General features: G+C 34.2%; 1 protein-coding gene across 1 annotated transcript in view; it reads right to left on the bottom strand.

The window, feature by feature from the left end:
* The window catches only part of LOC108304734 (solute carrier organic anion transporter family member 1B3), an 81,417-nt gene that overhangs the window by 53,600 nt on the left and 6,208 nt on the right, over positions 1–21,609 (bottom strand). The window contains exons 2-3 of the mRNA XM_017529033.2: positions 15,297–15,446; positions 2,048–2,189 (exon numbers count right to left, since the gene is read on the bottom strand). Of these exons, the coding sequence (XP_017384522.1) occupies positions 2,048–2,189; positions 15,297–15,380 (226 nt within the window). The 5' untranslated portion in view covers positions 15,381–15,446. The remainder of the gene's footprint in view (positions 1–2,047; positions 2,190–15,296; positions 15,447–21,609) is intronic.

Below are 21,609 nucleotides of genomic sequence, written 5' to 3'. Positions count from 1 at the left end.
TTCCTATATTTGCCCAGCAGAAGTAAAGTAGAAAGAGACAGTTTCAGATACATGCTGGTAAATTTTTGGATATTTAGAGATAAACAGTGCATGAAAATTACAATGGTTATAATTTCTTATATACAACATTGAATGTTATAAAACAGTAGATGAATATTTTAAATTTTTGAGAAAAAAGTATTTTGAAATTTTAATTCCATACTCAGACAAAGTATCAATTAAATATAATACCAAAATAAAAGCATTTTCCAACAAGTAAGGGCTTAGAAAATATGCCATGTTTTGAATTCTTCCTAAAAAAAAAAAAAATTACATCCTCCCTCAGTGTCCATGGGTTATTGGTTCTAGGACACTCTGTAGATACCAAAATTTGTGGATGCTCGAGCCCCTAAGTAAATAGGTGTAGTATAGTGTGGATGTGGAGGCTCACGTCTGTAATCCCAGCAATCTGAGAGGCCGAGACTGGCTGATCGCTTGAGGCTAGGAGTTCAAGATAAGCCTAGCCAAATGGCGAAAACCCATTTCTATTTAACACAAAAATTAGCCAGATATGGTGACACATGCCTTTAATCCCAGCTACTCAGGAGGCTGAGGCTTAAACCCAGGAGGCGGAGGTTGCTGTGAGTCAACATCAGAGCACTGCACTCCAGCCTGGGCAACAGAGGGAAACTCTGCCTCAAAAAACAAAAACAAACAAATAAACAAAAGGTATAGTATTGCATATAACCTATCAACATCCTCCTGTATCCTTTATATTATCTCTAGATAACTTCTAATACTTAATACAAGGTAAATATTATGTAAATAGTTGTTATTCCATGTTGTTTTTATTTGTATCATCTTTATTATTATGTGGACATTTTTTAGTTTTAAATTTTTTAATATGGCTTGCATCTGTGGGTGTGGAGCCTGTGGATGCAAAAGGTCATCTATACATGAAGGTATACTCCAGAAAGAATAAAGATGAGATTTGAAGTCACAAGATTCAAGTAACAGGTGTAAGAAAAGAAACCAAACTTAAATTGCTGTTAAATAGCTGAAAAGTTTAACAAAAATATGAAGTATTAATTTCTTAATAAAAAGAGACATACAATGAATTAAACTTTAAAACTAATAGCATTCTAATTTTAAAATTCTAGATTATTTCATTGAGCCTGGGAGGTGAAAAAGTGAAGGACATGTAGAGTGTCATATTTTTGAATCACAAAGATTCTGAATTCACATAAAGAGATAAATCTTCCTTTGACAATTACATTTTAGTCACTAGTTAAGCATTATGTAAATAGAGTTAAAATAGAAACAGAAATTGCAGAAAATATTTGCAGTCTTATTTTGCAGTCTATATTGTAGAAAATAGACAATTTGGGGGTCCCTCCAAATAATTAGAAAGTGAAAAGAAAAAGAGAAATTTAGCAGAGGCTATGAGCTAGCAATTTGTAAAATAAGAAAAAAAACTATTTTTAATAATTGTATAAAACCTCACTATTGTTGGAGAAATCCAAATTAAAATGATGACAACAAAGCAATATCTTCAATGTTAAAAAAAGAAAAAAAAGATTTTAACCCCCAATTATGTATCCAGTTAAACAGTAGAATCTAGTGTAGGTTGCTCCTATGCAGTCCCCCCACCTAAAACCATAAGAATTATAGTCCTCCCTCCTCAACCTTTCTTCACACTGGGACACCTTGGGACAACGGAGATAAAGCTTCCCAAAAAGTTTATTTGCAAATTATGAGTTTGTGTAGGATCAGAGTTTTTCAACATCCTCACTGTAGACATTTTGGGAAGGATAGTTCTTTGTTGGTAAGACTGTCCTGTGCATTGTACAATGTTTAGCTGCCTCCCTGACCTCTACCCCTAGGTACCAGTAGCAACTTCTCTGCCCCAACCCATTTATGCCAACCAAAAATGTTCTCACATATTGCCAAATTGCCCATGGGAGACAAATTTATGCCTAGTTCAGAGCCAGTGATATAAAGCATGCATGAACTTTTTTTTTTTTTAACTTATGCAAGTATGGTTATCAAAATAGAAAAAAAAAGTTACCAATTTCAAAGCTTCCATCAATTAAACCAGCAAGAGAAGACGATATTTCAAATCTCCTTTCTATTTGAGTAATGGAAATTTTCATAATGATTCCACCTAGTGTTTTAGCAATATAGCTGAATGAAAGGGCTGCCAAGAACATCTAAAAACAGTAGAAGAAAAAAGGGAAATTGGTTAATTTTAAAACTCTATAATGTTTATAGGTACATGAAATTAAAAGAGGTTTTCTTCTTTACTTGACAACATTATTTTTATCATAAAAAGCGTAACATTTTTCCCTATACAAGTTGAAACTTCTCAGCCCTATAATATTATTATCAGTCACTACTAAAGCATGATTTTCTACTTAGTTACATTAGTTAGAGGAGTGTAGTTAAGGTTGTTATTTTAAAACTAATGTCATTTAACTGATTTATAGGAAGCTAGACACTGTTCTCAGATGACCATGATGGTGAGCTATTCTTTATTTCCACGTGAATAGCATAGGCTAACTGTGAGGGGAATGGCAGGCAGTACATTCTCAAAGAAAGCACTTCCAGGAAGCCAGCTAAGAAATGGAACTTTGTGGAGGCAAAGAGGAATTTTACGACCAACACAAGTGACCGTATCAGTGTGATATAGTGGTTGTTGATGTTTTAATTCCCAATTTCATTTTTTAAAAATTTATTGATTCATCCTTCCTCTTAAAGCTCACATCTACGTCCATAAGCAATTCCTTTGGCTCTATTAAAATATTACCCACTTTGAACTGCATGTTTGCGTTCATCCCAAATTCATATATTAAAACCCAAATTTCTAGTGTGATGATAATTGGAGATGGAGCCTTTTAGGGGTACTTGGTCACGAGAGTAGAGTTCTCATGATGAATTCATACCGCAATAACAAGAGAAATAAGAGATGCTCACCCTCTCTCTCTGCCCAAGAACTGTTATCTGTCTTGCCTGTATCCAAGTAGCCACAGAAATAGAGAAGCAGGTTGGGCTTATCCCTCAGAACACAGAAAATTAAATGTGCATCAGAATGCATATATGAGAAAAGAAGAAAGATCTAAAATCAGCATTTAAGTTTCTACCTTAGGAAACTTGAAAAAGAGCAGCAAATGAAACTCAAAGCAAGAAGAAGAAAGTTAATAATAAAAATTGAAACACAAGCCAATGACTTTTAAAAACAGGAATTTAATAGATAATATATACATAACCAAAGACTGATTCTTTAAAAAGATCCATAAAATTGATAGGCCTCTAACCAGGTAACCTAAGGAAAAAAAAAAAAAAAGAGAGAGAGAGAGAATACTAATTACTAATATCAGAAATAACAGAGGGGATACAACTACAGACCCCACAGACATTAAAAGGATAATAATGAAATACTATGAACTGCAGTTATAATAACCTATACTAAATTGACCAATTCCTCAAAATAAACCATCTACTCAAACTCTTACAAGAAAAAATTAATGAAGAGACCTCTATCTGTTTAAGAAATTAAATTGTCAAGTAATAGCCTTCCAAAACAGAAAAAATGAGGCCCAGATAGTTTCACTGGTGAATTCTACCAAACATTTAAGAAAGATGTTACACCAATTCTACATAACCTTCTTCACAGGATGAAAACATTGCAAATACTTTCTATCTTATTCCACAAGGCCAGCATTACCATGATACTAAAATTAAAGACATTACAATAACAAAAATTGTAGACCTACATCACTCATAAACATAGATGTAAAAATCTTCAATAAATATTAGTAAAACAAATCCAATAATACATAAAATATGAAAAGAATTAAATACTATGATCAAATGGGATTTATTTCAGGTACGCATGGCTGGTTCAACATATGGAAATCAATTTATATAATCCATCACATAAACCTAATTTGAAAATAAGATATCATTTGTAATAGTGATATGTTTTGGCTGTGTCCCCACTCAAACCTCATCTTAAATTGGAGCTTCCATAATCCCCATATGTCATGAGAGGGACCCAGTGAGAGCTAATTGTACCACGGAGATGGGTTTTTCCTATGCTATTCTTATGACAGTGAATAAGTCTCACAAAATCTGATGATTTTATAAAGGTGAGTTCTCCTGCACACATTCTTTTGCTGCTGCCATGTAAGATATACCTTTGCTCCTCCTTAGCCTTTCACCATGATTGTAAGACCTCCCTAGCCATTTGAAATTGTGAGTCTGTTAAACCTTTTATATTTATACATTGCATAGTCTTCAATATTTCTTCATAGCAGCATGAGAAAGAAATAATACAGTAAATTGGTACTGAGGTAGTGGGGCATTGCTATAAGATACCTGATAATGTGGAAGCAGCTTTAGAACTGGGTAATGGGCAGAGTTGGAACAGTGTGGAGGACTCAGAAGAAGATAGGAAAATGTGGGAATGTTTGGAACTTCCTAGAGAATTGGAGGACTCAGAAGACAGGAAGATGTGAGGCAGTTTGGGACTTCCTAGAGACTTGTTGAATGGCTTTCATCAAAACACTGATACTGATGTGGATAATAAAGTCCAGGCTGAAGTGGTGGCCTCAGATAAAGATGAGAAACTTGTTGGGAGCTAGAGCAAAGGTGACTCTTGTTATGCTGTAGCAAAGAGACTGGCAGAATTTGGCCCTGCCCTAGAGATCTGTGAAAGTTTGAACTTGAGAGAGATGATTTAGGGTATCTGCTGGAAGACATTTCTAAGCAGCAAAGTATTTGAGGAAGCAGAGCATAAAATTGTAAAAAATTTGCAGCCTGGCAATGCAATAGGAAAGAAAACCCCATTTTCTGGGGAGAAATTTGCATAAGTAATGAGGAGACAAATGGTAATTGCCAAGACAATGGGGAAAATGTCTCCAGGGCATGTCAAAGACCTTTGCTTTGGCCACACCCATCACAGGTCTGGAGGCCTAGAAGGAAAAAATGGTTTCTTGGGCCTGGTCCACGGCCCCTCTGCTGTATGCAGTCTTGTGACTTGGTGCCCTGCATTCTAGCCACTCCAGCCATGGCTAAAAGGGGCCAAGGTACAGCTTGGACAGTGGATTCAGAGGGTAAAAGCTCCACGTCTTGGCAGCTTCCACATGGTGTTGAGCCTACAGGTGCACAGAAGACAAGAATTGAAGTTTGGGAATCCCCACCTAGATTTCAGAGGATATGGAAACACTTGGATGTCCAGGAAGAGGTGTGCTTCAAGGGCAGAGCCCTCATGGAGAACTTTTGCTTTTCCAGTCAGAAGGGAAATATGGGGTGAAAACTCCAACAAAGTGTCTCCACTGGAGCGCTGCCTAGTGGAGCTGTGAGAAGAGGGCCACCATCCTCCAGGCCCCAGAATGGTAGATCCACTGACACTGTGAATAGCACTATACACATGAAGAAGCCACAGACACCTAATGCCAGCTCATGAAAGCAGCCAGGATGAGGGCTGTACCCTACAAAGCCATAGGGATGGAGCTGCTCAAGACTGAGGGACTCACCTCTTGCATCAGTCATTCAGTTTATATACACTGAGCACTGATATTTGACACAGAGAAGAGTGAATCAAACACCTATATTTTCGTGAAACTTAATTTATGGTACAGAGAGACAGGTGATAAATATATACAATATATATTATATATACACATAATTTATCATCTATCTCTCTATACCATAAAGTATATATATACACATGCACACACACAATTTGGGTTTATATAATAGTTTATATAGTATATTATATATACTATATATTCATGTATACATAGTAAACATATATGCATACAGATATACATATATAAACTATATATGTATATGCATATATTTATATATATGAAACTATATATGTGTGTATATATGGCAAACATATGTATAAAATTTATATGTGTATTATTCATATACATGGAGAATATATATATGTAATGTTATATATAATATAACCTTAGGTAGAGCAATGACCCCTAAAGACACCCAGGTCCTAATCTCCAGAACTTGTGAATATGTTAGGTAACACGGCAAGGGGTATTAAAATTGTACATGGAATTAAGGTTGATAAACAGATGACCTTAAGATAAAGAGATTGACTTGATTTGGTCTAGTGAATTCAGTGTAATCAAAAGGTTACTGTAAACGTGAAAAAAGGGAGTAGAAGAGTCAGTGTTCATGTGATCGCTAGCTTTGAACATGGAAAATGTCCATCAGCCAAGGAATTCAGATAGTCTCTAGAAACTGGAGAAGGCAAAGAAATGTATTGTCCCTAGAATGTCCAGGGAAAAAAATGGTCTTGCCAACATCTGAGTTAAGTTCACTGACATTTATTTCTGATTTCTGGATTTTAGATCTCTAAGATAATAAATTTGTTGTTTTAAACCATTAAGCACACATGTGCACAAACATGCACTTCTACAAAAGTGTGTTTTGGAGTGTCAGTGTCAACTGGTGATAAATACTATAAACATCAAACTGGTTAAAGAGTTATGGATAGGAAATGTTATTTTATATGTGGTGTTCAGGAATGAATAAATGTTTAAACAAATATCTGAGTGAGATGAAAGCACAAAACATCAAGAAGAATGTTATAAAAGAGGAACAAGGAAGTGCAAAATTCCCCAAGTCAGAAGTGTGTTTGGCATATTTGAGGAATAGCAAAAAGGCTGCTATGGCTGAAGAAAAGAGACCCAGAATAAAACCTGTGGGATTGGATCTTTGTGGTAGTTACACATGTGGAGTGATTATTCCAGAAAGGGAGTGAAAATGAAGGTAGAAAGGAGAAACTTTTTCTTTTGCTCTATCTTTTTTATAATAATGTATTACTTTTGTGTTGTTAAAAACTTTTCATTACAATATAGAGGTACAGGTAGTTTGAAGAACAGAAAAGACAAGTGTAACGATGAAGTATACACTGGCAGATTCCATGTAACCTAGCTGGTTCAATACAAAAAAATTGAGGGAAAGAGGCAGAAAATAAAGTATGTGATTTTATTTAAATGGGTTCATTATTTATTTATGCTTTTATACATTTCCATCTACTGAGTGTGTATATGCAAGTCAATAGCAACATGTGTATTAGTGTGGGCACATGCACATACACCAATACCATTGTTGTTTGATATTGAATAATATTAAATAAGGTACATCATTAAATAGGCTGCACCTCTTAAGGGTACTAATAGTACAAAATTCCACAGTTGCTTTAGCAAAACGAAACAGAGTTGAGAGCATGGAATTTGGAATCAGACTGCCTGAGTCCAGACCTTGGCGCCATCATTTACCAGCTGTGAGAACTAGGGGAAGTCATTTGCCTTTTCTATACCTAGGGTTTTTTTCATCTGCAAAAGGGAGATAATAGCATCTGGTTGATGGAACTGCGGTAAGGAAGAAAATCAGTTAATGCAAACAAAACACTAGAGTAACATCTCATAGGTAATAAGTGCTCAACAAATGTTAGCCACCTTCTCTTTTTGTGTTGTTGAATTAGATCTATTTTACCATTAAATTTTAATTATCTCTGTATTTGCAGATACTCCTAATTCACAAGATTTCAAAATTCATAAGAATTTTAGTAATTATTTTTACTGAAACAGTACTTTGTTGATAGTTTGATGTCCCAAACTTCATAAAAAGTTAAAATAATATTTTAAAATTTTGTCCAATTATGTTTTTGTTCCTCATGAATACAAAGTAGGCATAGAAATGCAACTAAATTCAACTGCCAACACACATCTTTACAGAATTGTTGTAATGGGAGTGTTGAGGTTAATATTCTTTCAATATTAACAATTTAAGTTAGTGAAAAGATTCTTTTAAATATCACTTGTAGACGTGATTTATCAATTTAGCAATGTTTTTGAAACTGTGATGTCAATCTTATTCCAGTATCTTCCCCTAGCACTGGGCTTCTTTATTGGACTGCAAGTAATGTACCTTACATACACTGCTAACTTCCTAACTCCTAGCTACTATTCCAAATATGCTTTAAGAGATTACTCTGGAAATCTTATTTCTTCCATCAGGTTGTCACTCCGCTATGCACGTGAAAGTAAAATCACTATAACACTCAGTATTTAAAAGTAAAAATAATTAAGCCCATTATACTACCCTTAGACAATAGAAGGTAATTCATTTGCATTAGAAAATACTTTTTCCTAATGATGCCATTCTGCTGAAATATTGTTCAAATATTTCATCATGATAGACTTCATCAGAAATCTCAGAAAACAGACAAATTTCATGTTTGCTGGACAAAGTTAAAAAGAACCTTGTTTAACACTATTGCAAGTGAATCCTGTGTAATGAAATAAATACTTGGGACCCAATTCACTATGCCAAAAGAAACAAAATTAAGCTGAGTCACCAACAAGCGGATTTTTCTTTTCTTCTTAAGTAGATAGCTACAAATAAAAGATTAAATGTCTCCAGGAGGAGCCACTCTATGCTCACTTTATCTTGCATAGAGTGTCAGTTTACTAAGTGCAAGATGAATACATAGTTGACTGTTTACCTATCTCCTCTTTTTTTCTCTGACAGCCTGTGGATTCAGAATTGTGACCATACCCTCTCTTGTTCCCCTTCAACTAGTTTTTCCCCTTAAATACTGAAGGCCTCAAAATCATCTTTGGAGAGAGGCATAGCCCTGTCTCCCTGGTACATCCTTAACCTTGGCAAAATAAACTAAATTGGTTGAGACCTGTTTCGCATACCATTTGATTTACAAATTGGCAAATTGGTGACCAAGGGAAAGACTCTGAGTGGCCCTAAACTTTGACAAGCCTGCTATGGTTGCCAGGTACAAGCTTGAGTTATCTTCATTGCTCAAACTGTCAGGGGTGTGTAAACAATGAAGATAATCTTAAATAGGAGCTGGATAAAATGAGGCTGAAACCTACCAGGCTGCCTTCCCAGATGGTTAAGGCATTCTAAGTCACAGGGTGAGACAGAAGGTCAGCAAAAAACACAGGTCATAAGGACCTTGCTGATAAAACAGGTTGCAGCAAAGGAGTTGGCCAAAACCCACCAAAACCAAAATGGCGACAGAGTGACCACTGGTCATCCTCACTGCTACACTCCTACCAGCTCCATGACAGTTAGAAATGCCATGGCAATGTCAGGAAGTTACACTATATGGTCTAAAAAGGGGAGGTATGAATAATGCACCCCTTGTTTAGCATATTATTAAGAAATAACCATAAAAATAGGCAACCAGCAGTCCTCAGGGCTGCTCTGTCTATGGAGTAGCCATTCCTTTACTTTCTTAATAAACTTGCTTTTCCTTTCCATGTGGACTTGACTTGAATGCTTTCTTGTGCAAGATCCAAGAACACATCGCTTCTCGGCCTTTTGGCTAAGATCAAGTGTAAGATCCAAGAACACTCTCTCTTGTGGTCTGGTTCAGGACCCCTTTGCTGTAACAAAACCAAGTGTACATTTTGTCAAGGTCAGGGAGCTCCCACTGAAGAGGCAATGCCTGCTCTCTCAAAATTTGGTTAAGACCTAAGATTTATTTTGTTGTGTAACTCATTTTCTGGAGTTTCACTTGTTTTGAATAAAGAAGGTGAGTTTTCCTGTTCCATGTTGATGAAGGAGACCAGCAACTCCTTCTCGGGGTTTCAGCTTACTTCCCCCAGGGAAGGTGAGTTTGAGTGTTTCCCCACTTCTAGGATGGTAGAGGGCAGTATTCAGACTGGGGCTCATTCCTAGGCAAGTAGCTGAATTGTGTTTTTTGTCTTGGAAATTCTCCTTAATTACTAAAAGTTAAGATTAGCAACTAACTGGTCTTAATTTCTCCTTACCATTAGAGCACTCAGTGATCATATAAATTGTACAATTGTTTGGCTTAACTGTTTTTTGTTTGTTTGTTTTTGTTGTTTCAGTCTTTTTCCTATTAGGTTTGACTATATACAATATAGTTCAATCGAAGGAAAGTTCCAAATTAGCGGGGGAAAGGCCATTGAGTTGATAAAAATTCCCGCCTCTGTGTAGAGCTCAGAGAGCCAATTAAAAGATAGAGACTAAATTTAAAACTACCTATCTAAATAAAATTGGTCTTCTATAAAATTGAAAGGTAGATTTCTACAATTTTATGTTTGACTTGGCATCCAGTTTTAATCTCCCTCTAGCACACCAGACTCTCTCTGTACTTGAGAGATAAATTTTGCTGTCTGATTTTCACCTAAGAGTTGTTCCTTTAGTATGCAAATTTAAGGCTATCTAGCTAACAATTGCCTAGGATAATGAAACAGGTTATAAGAAATTAGAAGTCTGAAATATCTAAATTGGAAGTCTAAAATATCTAAAATATGAATATTTAAGATCTACTTTTATCTTCATGACTAATAAGCCTATGTATTTATGTGTCATGTATATTATGTTTCACTACCAAAAACATAAAAAAGAGCTCTAATTAATTGGATTTACAAAGGCACTTAAATCAAATACTTTATCAGAAAAATAGAAAAGCCCAAATGTTTTTTCAAGTTCATGTGACTTAAGAAAATCCTTAATAAATAAGTATGTTTTAAAATTGTTGGTAAAATAAAATTAGGAATGTCTTTAGAATTGTCAACACACATTATTGTTTAGATTTCTTGATCAAGCAGTTTAATATTGATCTCTGCTAAATATTACAAGTGTCCAAATTTGGCATGAGGGTTACAAAGTTTGCAGCCCAAAACATGACTATCGTTGTGTAACTTTGGTATAAATGATTCATTAAAGTTGTAGGTTTAATTTAAAAAGCTAACTTTTAAGTTACTGGCAAAACAACAACAAGAAAAAAGTTACTTAAGATTTCTACTTAGGTAAACATCTGAAATCACAGGCCATATAAACGATTTACAGAGAAATAACTTAAGTGATGACTATCACAGTTTTATTGAATAAGTTAGGTAAACTATATTTGTAAATCCTTGGCTAGGCTTCAGGCCTTTACAAAGGTCTAATCTTAGATGCCTTGTGCAAAAGATTCCAGCAAAGCCAATTCACAAAAAGAGAGAGGACACCTATATGGCAAATGATTATTCTTAATGCACTTTATGCAAATAATCAAACCAATTGTAATAGTACTCAAATGTATTTTACCAATAAATTGGTCCTACTATAATTTTGTTTTCAATAAAACTGGGGAACTGAAGAAAAAAAAATATCCTTCTATAAACTATAGTACTCCTGTTATTTGATTCTAGTCTTGCCTAAGGTTTATCAGTTTTTATTATTTTCTACACTTTGGACTAAATTCTAAAATTTTTCCTGGCTGCAAGTCTCCAAAGTGTTTTCAATTTTCTTCTTTCTTTTCTCCTTTCCTTTCTTTTTTCCCCCCTACCTCATTGTCCAATTGGAAATTACTAAATAGTAAGCTGTGATTTTCTTAAAGCCCTATGGACACAAACTAGGCAACTTAAACTTCAGAAGAAAATAACAGCAACCTATTTACACGCACAAACCATTTTCATACCTGTCTACTGACAACAGACTTCAGAGTAATGTAGCCTTTATTAGTTTTCCAGGATTGTTCTTTTTACTATCTATTTGTTGTTTTCTTTCTCTCTTCCTCCTCCTCCCATTTTTTTATTCGCAGGACATGTGATTTCACAACCTGCCAAAAATGAGCTTTCCTAATAATGTGGAGTCTATTGGTCTAGGAATAAATCATCATAGTCATGAGAGATCAGACAAAATTTAAGACCAGGGAGTAACTTTCTTCTAAAATGCTTTTTAAAAAAGACTTTAAAAGGAAGAGGCAGGGGAGCTGTGAAAGGAAAATAAAAACCTGAGACCCCAATTCACTATGCCAAAAGAAGCAAAATTAAGCTAAAAGCTGAGTTTTGCAAAATGCTGCCTTTCCTTTTGTTCCTAAGCACACAGCTGCAGATAAAAGGTTAAATATTTCCACAGGTAGCTAGTCTACATTCACCTTATCTTGTGTAAAGTGCCGATTTACTGACTACAAGACAAATAAATAATTGACCATTTCCTTACCTGCTAGTTTTTCTCTTGCAACATGTGGATTCAGTAATGTGACCATATATTCCCACTGTCTTCTCCAGCCTGCTTTTCTCTGTTAAGTATTTAAGCCCTTAAAATCACCTTTGGAGAAAGGCCCAGGCCTGTCTCCTGGGTACCTCCTTAACCTGGGTAAGATAAACTTCTAAACTAATTGAGACCTATCTCAGGTACATTTTGGTTTACAATCCAATCTCTGTGGCCCTATTCAACTGGATAGGACTACAAATGTGAGTAAATTAAATATATATGTATTGCTAAAAGATGACTGGGATCAATTTCTTTATTTCCTCAAAGACTTGCCTGTGGGGATTAAAAGGCTTTGACATGGGTTCCAGGGTTGTCAATTCACAACAGAGGTGACTACAGTTAAATATCTCAACTCTACTGAGTCTTGGTTTCTTCATTTAGCACTGTGCTTAGCAATACTTTTCCCCTGTTTATGAAAATGCCAATATCATTTAATGCCTCATAATTTTGTGACAAAAACAAAAGTCAGAATTATTACTTTTACCAATTTTCAAAGGAAAAAATAAATAGTCTTTGTAAATCATCAATTAGATCTTTGGACTAGATCCTTTGACTATTACAGATCTCTTTTCCATCAGTCTCTATTACATAATTTATCAGAAGTCGTTTAACAATGCTGCTCTTTAACAAAAGAATATTTAATTAGATTAAGATTGTAAAGTGATTCACAGAACATTAATCTTCTAGATTTATAAGTTGATTCTAAGAAGATTTTTAGATGTTATTTATTACACTTTTTTAATTTTAATAACCCTTATAAGTATCTCTTGATCTATCAAGAACCAAAGGGAAGATATAAAAATATTTCTAAATGTTACATTAGTAAACTCTTGCCTTCCCTCTAAGATCTAGAAGACAACAATAATGCTCACTGTCACCACTGTTATTTAACATAGTAGTAGAAATCCTAGGTAGAGTGATTAGACAAGAGAAATAAGAAAAGGGCATCCCAACTGGAAATGAAGAATTCAAATTATCTTGTTTGCAGATGATATGATCTTATATTTGGAAAATTCTAAAGATTCCACAAAACTATTTGAACTGATAAACAAATTCAATAAAGTTGCAGGATACAAATTCAACATACAACTCAGTAGCATTTCTATATGTCAATAATAAGCAATGTGACAAAGAAATAAAAAAAGTAATCCCATTTACAATAGCCACACATACAATTAAATACCTAGAAATTAATTTAACCAAAGAAGTGAAAGATCTCTATAATAAAAACTATAAAACCCTCATGAAAGAAATTGATGAAGACATCACAAAATGGACAAATATTTCATGTTTATGGTTTGGAAGAATCAACATTTTTCAAATGTCCATATTACCCAAAGCCATCTATAAATCTAATGTAATCCCATCAAAATATCAATGACTTTCTTCACAGAAATAGAAAAATCAATCTAAAATGTATACGGAACCATAAAAGACAAAGAATAGCCAACGGTGTCCTAAGCAAAAAGAAAAAAATGGAGGAATCACATTATCTGACTTTGAATTATACTACAGAGTTATAGTAAACAAAACAACATGGTACTGACATAAAAACAGATACATAGACCAGTGGATTAGAATAGACAACCAGAAACAAATCCATACAACTACAATGAATTCATTTCTGACCAAAGTGCCAAGAACATTCACTGGGGAAAAGACAGTCTCTTCAATGAATGGTGCTAGGATGAAACTAGATAACTATTTCTAGCCATATTAAAAAACAAATCAAAATGAATTAAAGACTTAAGACTTTAAACCATAAAACTACCTCAAGAAAATATTGGGAAAATTCTCCAGAATATTGGTCTGGGCAAAAATTTCTTGAGCAATTTTCTTACCCCAGAAACACAGGCACCCAAAGAAAAATGGACAAATGGATCACATCTAGTTAAAAAGTTTCTGCACAGAAAAGGGTACAATCAAAAAAGTGAAGAGATACCCCACTGAGTAGGAGAAAATATTTGTAAACTACCCATCTGTCAAAGAATTAATAACCAGAAAATCTAAGAAGCTCAAACAACTTTATAGGAGAAAATCTAATAATCCCACCAAAAGGTGGGCAACATATTTGAATATACATGTCTCAAAAGAAGACATACAAATAGCACACAGACATAGGAAGAGGTGCTCAACATCATCAATCATCAGAGAAATTCAAGGCAATACTACAATGAGATACTATCTCACCCCAACTAAATGGCTTATATCCAAAAGACAGATAATAACAAATGCTGGTGAGAATGTGGAGTAAAGGGAATTCCTTGTACACCATTGGTGGGAATATAAATTAGTACAACTATTGTGAAGAACAGTTTGGAGGTTCCTCAAGAAACTAAAAATTGAGCTACCATGTGATCCAGCAATCCCACTGCGGGCCATATACCCAAAAGAAAGGGAATCAGTATATCTAAAAGTTATCTGTACTCCCATGTTTGTTGCAGCACTGTTTATAATAGTTAAGATTTGGAAGCAACCTAAGAGTCTGTCAACAGATGAACGTGTTAAAAAAAAAAAAGTGTACTATTCAGCTATAAAAAGAATGAGACCCAGTCAATTGCAACAAAATAATTGAACTGGAGATCATTATGTTAACTGAAATAAGCCAAGCACAGAAAGACAAGCATTTCATGTTCTCAATTATTTATGGGATTTAAACATCAAAACAACTGAATTCATGGACATAGAGAGTAGAAGGATGGTTACTAGAGGCTGAAAAGGGTGGTAGGGAGTGTAGGGGGGGGAGATGGGGATGGTTAATGGGTAAAAAAAATTGTTCAAAAAATGAATAAGACTTACTATTTGATAGCACAACAGGGTGACTACAGTCAATTACTTAACTGTACCTCCTAAAATAATGTAAAGAGTATAATTGGATGGTTTACAACTCAATGAAAAAATGCTTGAGGGAATGGATGCCCCATTCTTCATTATTTGCTTATTTCATACTGCATGCCTCTACCAAAACATCTCATGTACCCCATAAACATATATACCTACTACATACCCACAAAAAATAAAAATTAAAAAAAACTTTTATACATCAAAAAATTCTACCAAAGAAATACCTTAATCAGATTAAAAACTGAGTTAAATCAATATAAAAATTATTTTGTCAATATTTTAATGTGTGCTTCAATGTAAAAATTGTAATATGAGATATGATGTTCTCTTTGACAATTAGCGGTCTTTTTATACATTAAAATTTTCTATTAACTTATTTTAGTTTGAAAATAAAAAACCCATTCTACCTTGAATCCATTGCAGCGTCTTGTTTTCTTTTTCTCTGAAGATTCTGACTCTGATGTCTTATTCAAATGTTGATGTTGGTCCATGATTAGACTACAGATACCACGTGAATGTTTTTTAATTGTTGTTGATGCTTGGTTTGAAATGATCACCTGTTAAAAAAGAAAATGTATAATTTATTTTACTTTAATCATATACAATTAAAAAATAAGAAAAGCCATGAGCTCAATATCAATCAATCAATCATTCTCTAATATTCATTCAGGGTCTGCTATTTTCTGACCACAGGGCTAGGTCAATACCGGACCAAGGAAAGACAGACACAAACTCCACCGAAGGAGATTATAACTACTTAGAAAAATAATTTTTATAGACAAATTTGAAACAAGTAAATACGACAATATAAAACCACACACTAGATTGTATGAACAAAAATTTAAAATTATAGAAAATTAAAATTGTTATATCTTCTATATATCCAGATTATAAGATTTATAAAAGCAAATTTATGTTTACATTATCCTTATAAGTTTATAAAGTGCCAAATGACTTGCACATAGCGGATACTCAAAATGGGTAGAAAATAATGTAAATAATAATAGTTAGGATAGCCTCAGACAGTTTTATAGAGGATACCTTTGGAACCAGGCTCAAAAAGCAGATACAGTTTAAATTTGTTTAAAAGAACAAAATGAATTCGAAGTATCTCTCAGAGAGAGTCTGGACATGCTTGACCTTACCATCATCATGATCATACTGTTTATTGGGTTTATTCATTTATTTTTCAAGAGAAAATACATGCATGTAGTTGAAAATGCAAAAAAGAAAAATGATTCTTTTCATAACCTTTGTCCCTTTTTCCAGAAATCTGATATGCATTTTTAATTAAATACAAAATATTTTTCCTTTTTATAGAAATATGAGCATACCATTACCGCTGTACTCTACCTTTTTACCTTCTGTATATGCTTTATATTAATAAAAGTCCTTCTCATTTTCCTTATGGTAGCAGGGTATTCTGTTGCCCATAATATATATAACTAGTTCCATATTGATAACTGTTTAACTTATATCTAATTATTTGATATTAGACAATGTTCTTAATATGTTATATGTCGTGTTATTTATGTGTGGTCATATCTCTATGATAAATTCCCACAAGTGGAGTTTTGAAGTCAAAGCACAAGAGAAATCATAGGTTTGGAAGTTATTAAACTCCTATTTTAAAGACTAGTAAAATGAGTCAACTTTTACTTCATTGACTCTTTTATATAGAATAGTGGATTACCCATGGAGGTTTAGAGATGTATTCTTGTTCATACATATGTGCATAACACATATTTATATATCTAAAGTATCTATATAAACAGATACATAACATAGATATAGGTATGTTATGTATGTAGCATGCATACATAGATATATGTTATGTAGATATGGCAGAGCTATGTAGGTATATGCTATGAAACTGCTTAAATATACCTTAGATATGTAAATATCTAAAGTATCTACATAAGTATCTGATTTATAATAGAATACTGATTATACAATATGTATGATGTAGGTCATATGTACAGTTGATTCTCACTTTTTGCAATTATATTCCATAAAGTTGCTGGGAACATTGAATTTGCAAATATTGAACCATTGTTCCTAAAGGAGATAAACGGTTAGGTGACTGTGTGCCTCAGGTCACAACATTTTCATCAATGGATCAATACATAATACATAGTGTTTTATGCATGTTTCTGTTTAAAGTACTTTGGCATATACTGTTGATTCATTAACACTGAATAGTGGTCAATAGCCCTGTAGTTCATGCCAGAAGTAAACTTATATAGCATATATATATATATATATATCTTCTGTCAGGCACTCTTGGAGGCAGGAACATGGGACAACACTTCACTTTGTTCCACCTCAGCTGGAAACATAGCAACTCAAATTTTTCACCACTCTGTCCATGCATGCCAATGACCATAAAAGCCCAGCAGTATTAATTTTGGTGTCATAAATAAATTTTAGTGTTTAGATAAATTTTCTAATATAGAATCTGTGAATAATAAATATCTACTTGATGTTTTATGCATTAATTTACTCAATAAGGATTTACAGGTTCTCTATATTATAAATATACAAAAATCATGAATATATGTCACGCATATTTAGTGGATAATGCATGAATATGGTAATAATAAATATCTGAAGATACTATCACTTAAGTATATGTGAGTGTATATAAATATACTCATGAATACTGAAATTCATACATATGTATCTCTAAGAGAAGTTCAATTGTGTTTTGTAGGTGAGGTGAGGAAAAAAATCAATAGTTTGGTAGACTCAAGGTAATAAGCAGCCCCTTAATAAATTCACACCACATTTTCCACAACTACCTCTTTCTGTTTCTTTCTTCATAATTTACAAGTTAGAAAATATTTATTTATTTTATACTTTACGTTTTGGGTTACATGTGTAGAACATGCAGGTTTGTTATACAGGTATAAAAGTGCCATGGTGGTTGACTGCTTCCATAACCCATCATCTACATTAGGTGTTTCTCCTAATAACGTCCCTCCCCTCATCCCCCATCCTCTGTCAGGCACCAGTGTGTGATAGTCCCCTCCCTGTGTCCATGTATTCTCATTGTTCAACATCCACTTATGAGTGAGAAGATGCAGTGTTTGGTTTTCTGTTCTTGTATTAGTTTGCTGAGAATGATGGTTAACAGCTTCATCCATGTCCCTGCAAAGCACATGAACTCATCGTTTTTTATGGCTGCATAGTATTCCATGGTGTATATGTGCCACATTTTCTTTATTTAGTCTATCACCTATGGGCATTTGGGTTGGTTCCACTCTTTGTTATTGTGAACAGTGCCGCAATAAACACATGCGTGCATGTGTCTTTATAGCAAAATGATTTATAATCCTTTGGGTATATACCCAGTAATGGGATTTCTGGGTCAAATGGTAGTTCTAGATCCTTGAGGAATTGCCACAGTGTCTTCCACAATGGTTGAGCTATAATTTACACTCCCCACAACAATGTAAAAGCTTTCCTATTTCTCCACCTCCTCTCCAGCATCTGTCGTCTCCAGATTTTTTAATGATTGTCATTCCAACTGACATGAGATGGTATCTCAATATGGTTTTGATTTGCATTTCTCTAATGACCAGTGATGATGAGTATTTTTTACTATGTTTGTTGGCTGCATAAATGTCTTCTTTTGAAAAGTATTTGTTCATATCCTTCATCCACTTTTTGATGGGGTTGTTTTTTTCCTGTAAATTTGTCTAAGTTCTTTGTAGATTCTGGATACTAGCCCTTTGCCAGATGGATAGATCACAAAATTTTTCTTCCATTCTTTAGATTGCCTGTTCACTTTGATAATTGTTTCTATTGCCGAAGCTCTTAAGTTTAATTAGATCCTATTTGTCTATTTTGGCTTTTGTTGCCATTGTTTTTGGTGTTTTAGTCATAAAGTCTTTGCCCATGCTGATGTCCTGAATGGTATTGCCTATTCAAGTGTAATGGTAAATGGATCAATGCAATAAGAAGAGCTAACTATCCTAAATATATATGCACCCAATGCAGAAGGACCCAGATACATAAAGCAAGTTCTTAACAACCTACAAAGAGACTAAAACTCCCACAAAATAATAGTGGGAGACTTAAACACCCCACTGTCAATATTAGACAGATCAAGGAGACAGAAAATTAACAGGGAAATCCAGAACTTGAACTCAGATCTAAACCAAGTGAACCTAATAGACAGCTACAGAACTCTCCACCCCAAATATACAGAATAGACATTCTTCTTAGAACCACATCACACCTATTCTAAAATTGACCACATAATTGGAAGTGAATCACTCCTCAGCAAATGCAAAATAATGGAAATCAGAACAAACGGTCTCTCAGACCACAGTGCAATCAAATTAGAACTCAGGATTAAGAAACTCAATCAAAACCACACAATAACATGGAAACTGAACAACCTATTTCTTAATGACTACTGGGTAAATAACAGAATTAAGGAAGGAATAAAGATGTTCTTTGAAACTAATGAGAACAAAGACACACATACCAGAATCTCCCAGACACATTTAAAGCAGTGTCTAGAGGGAAATTTACAAGTCTAAATGACCACATGAAAAGTGAGGAAAGATTAAAAAAAAAAATTGACACCCTAATGTCATGACTAAAAGAACTAGAGGATCAAGATCAAACAAATTCAAATGCTAGCAGAAGACAAGAAATAACTAAGATCAGAGCAGAACTGAAGGAGATAGAGATACAAAAAAAAAATAATAATAAAACCTTCAAAAAAAATTAATGAATCCACGAGCTGGTTTTTTGAAAGATCAACAAAATAATAGACCTGCTAGCCAGACTAATAAAAAAACAAAAAAGAGAAGAATCAAATAGATGCAATAAAAAGTGATAAAGGGGATATCACCACTAATTCTATAGAAATACAAACTACCATCAGAGATTACTGCAAACACCTCTATGCACAGTAAATCTGGAAGAAATAGATAAACTCCTGGACACTTACACCATCCCAGGACTAAACCAGGAAGAAGTTGAATCCCTGAATAGACTAATAACAAGGTTTGAAGTTGAGTTGGCAATTAATAGCCTACCAAACAAAAAAAAACTAGGACCAGATGGGTTCATAGCCAAATTCTACCAGACATACAAACAGTAGCTGATACTGTTCCTTCTGAAACAATTCCAAATAATACAAAAAGAGGGAATCCTCCATAACTCATTTTATGAGACCAACATAATCCTGATACCAAAACCTGTCAGTGACACAAATAAAGAAGAAAATTTCAGGCCAATATCCCTGATGAACATTGATGTGAAAATCTTCAATAAAATACTGGCAGACTAAATCCCAAAGCACATCAAAATCTTATTCATCAAGATCAAGTCGGCTTCATCCCTGAGATGCAAAGATGGTTCAACATACACAAATCTATAAACATAATCCATCACATAAACAGAACCAAGACAAAAACCACATGATTATCTCAATAGATGGAGAGAAGGCCTTTGACCAAATTCAAGAGCCCTTCAACTAAAAACTCTCAATAAACTAGGTATCGATAAAACATATCTCAACATAATAAAAACTATTTATGACAGACCCACAGCCAATATCATACTGAATGGGCAAAAACTGGAAGCATTCCCTTTTAAAACTGGCACAAGACAAGGGTGACCTCTCTCACCACTCCTATTCAACATAGTATTGGAAGTTCTAGCAAGAGCAGTCAGGCAAGAAAGGAAATAAAGGGTATTCAATTAGGAAAAGAGGAAGTCAAATAATTTCTATTTGCAGATGACATGACTGTCTATTTAGAAGACCCCCTTGTCTCAGCCCAAAATATCCTTAAGGTGATAAGCAACTTCAGCAAAGTCTCAGGATACAAAAATCAATGTGCAAAAATCACAAGCATTCCTATACCCCAACAATAGACAGAGAGGCAAATCATTAATGAACTCCCATTCACAATAGCTACCAAGAGAATAAAATACTTAGGAATATAACTGACAAGGGACATTAGGGGCCTCTTCAAGGAGAACTACAAACCACTGCTCAAAGAACTAAGAGAGGACACAAACAGATGAAAAAACATTCCATGCTTATGGTTTAGAAGAATCAATATTGTGAAAATGGCCATACTGCCCAAAGTAATTTATAGATTCAATGCTATCCCCATCAAGGTACCATTGACCTTCTTTACAGAACTGGATAAAAACATCTTAAATTTCCTAAGGAACTGAAAAAGAGCCCACATAGCCAAGACAATCCTAAGCAAAACGAACAAAGCTGAAGGCATCACACTACCTGACTTCAAACTATACTACAAGGCTACAGTAATCAAAACAGCATGGTACTGGTACCAAAACAGACATAAACATCAATGGAACAGAACAGAGGCTTCAGAAGTAATGCCATACATCTACAACCATCTGATCTTTGACAAACCTGATGAAGACAAGCAATGGGGAAAAGATGCCCTATTTGATAAATAGTGTTGGAAAAACTGGCTAGCCATGTAGAGAAAGTTGAAACTGGTCCCCTTCCTTACACCTTATACAACAATTAACTTCAGATGGATTAAAGATTTAAAACATAAGACCTAACACCATAAAAAACTGAGAAGAAAAGCTAGGCAATACCATTCAGGACATGGGCATAGGCAAGGACTTTACGACTAAAACACCAAAAGCAATAGGAACAAAAGCCAAAATAGACAAATGGGATTTAATTAAACTTAAGAGCTTCTGCACAGCAAA

Source organism: Cebus imitator, unplaced genomic scaffold (genome assembly GCF_001604975.1).
Source record: "Cebus imitator isolate Cc_AM_T3 unplaced genomic scaffold, Cebus_imitator-1.0 Scaffold2, whole genome shotgun sequence".
In the NCBI taxonomy this organism is placed as follows: Eukaryota; Metazoa; Chordata; class Mammalia; order Primates; family Cebidae; genus Cebus; species Cebus imitator.
The sequence above is the reverse complement of the archived record's forward strand: the minus strand, read 5'-3'. Positions and strand labels throughout refer to the sequence as shown.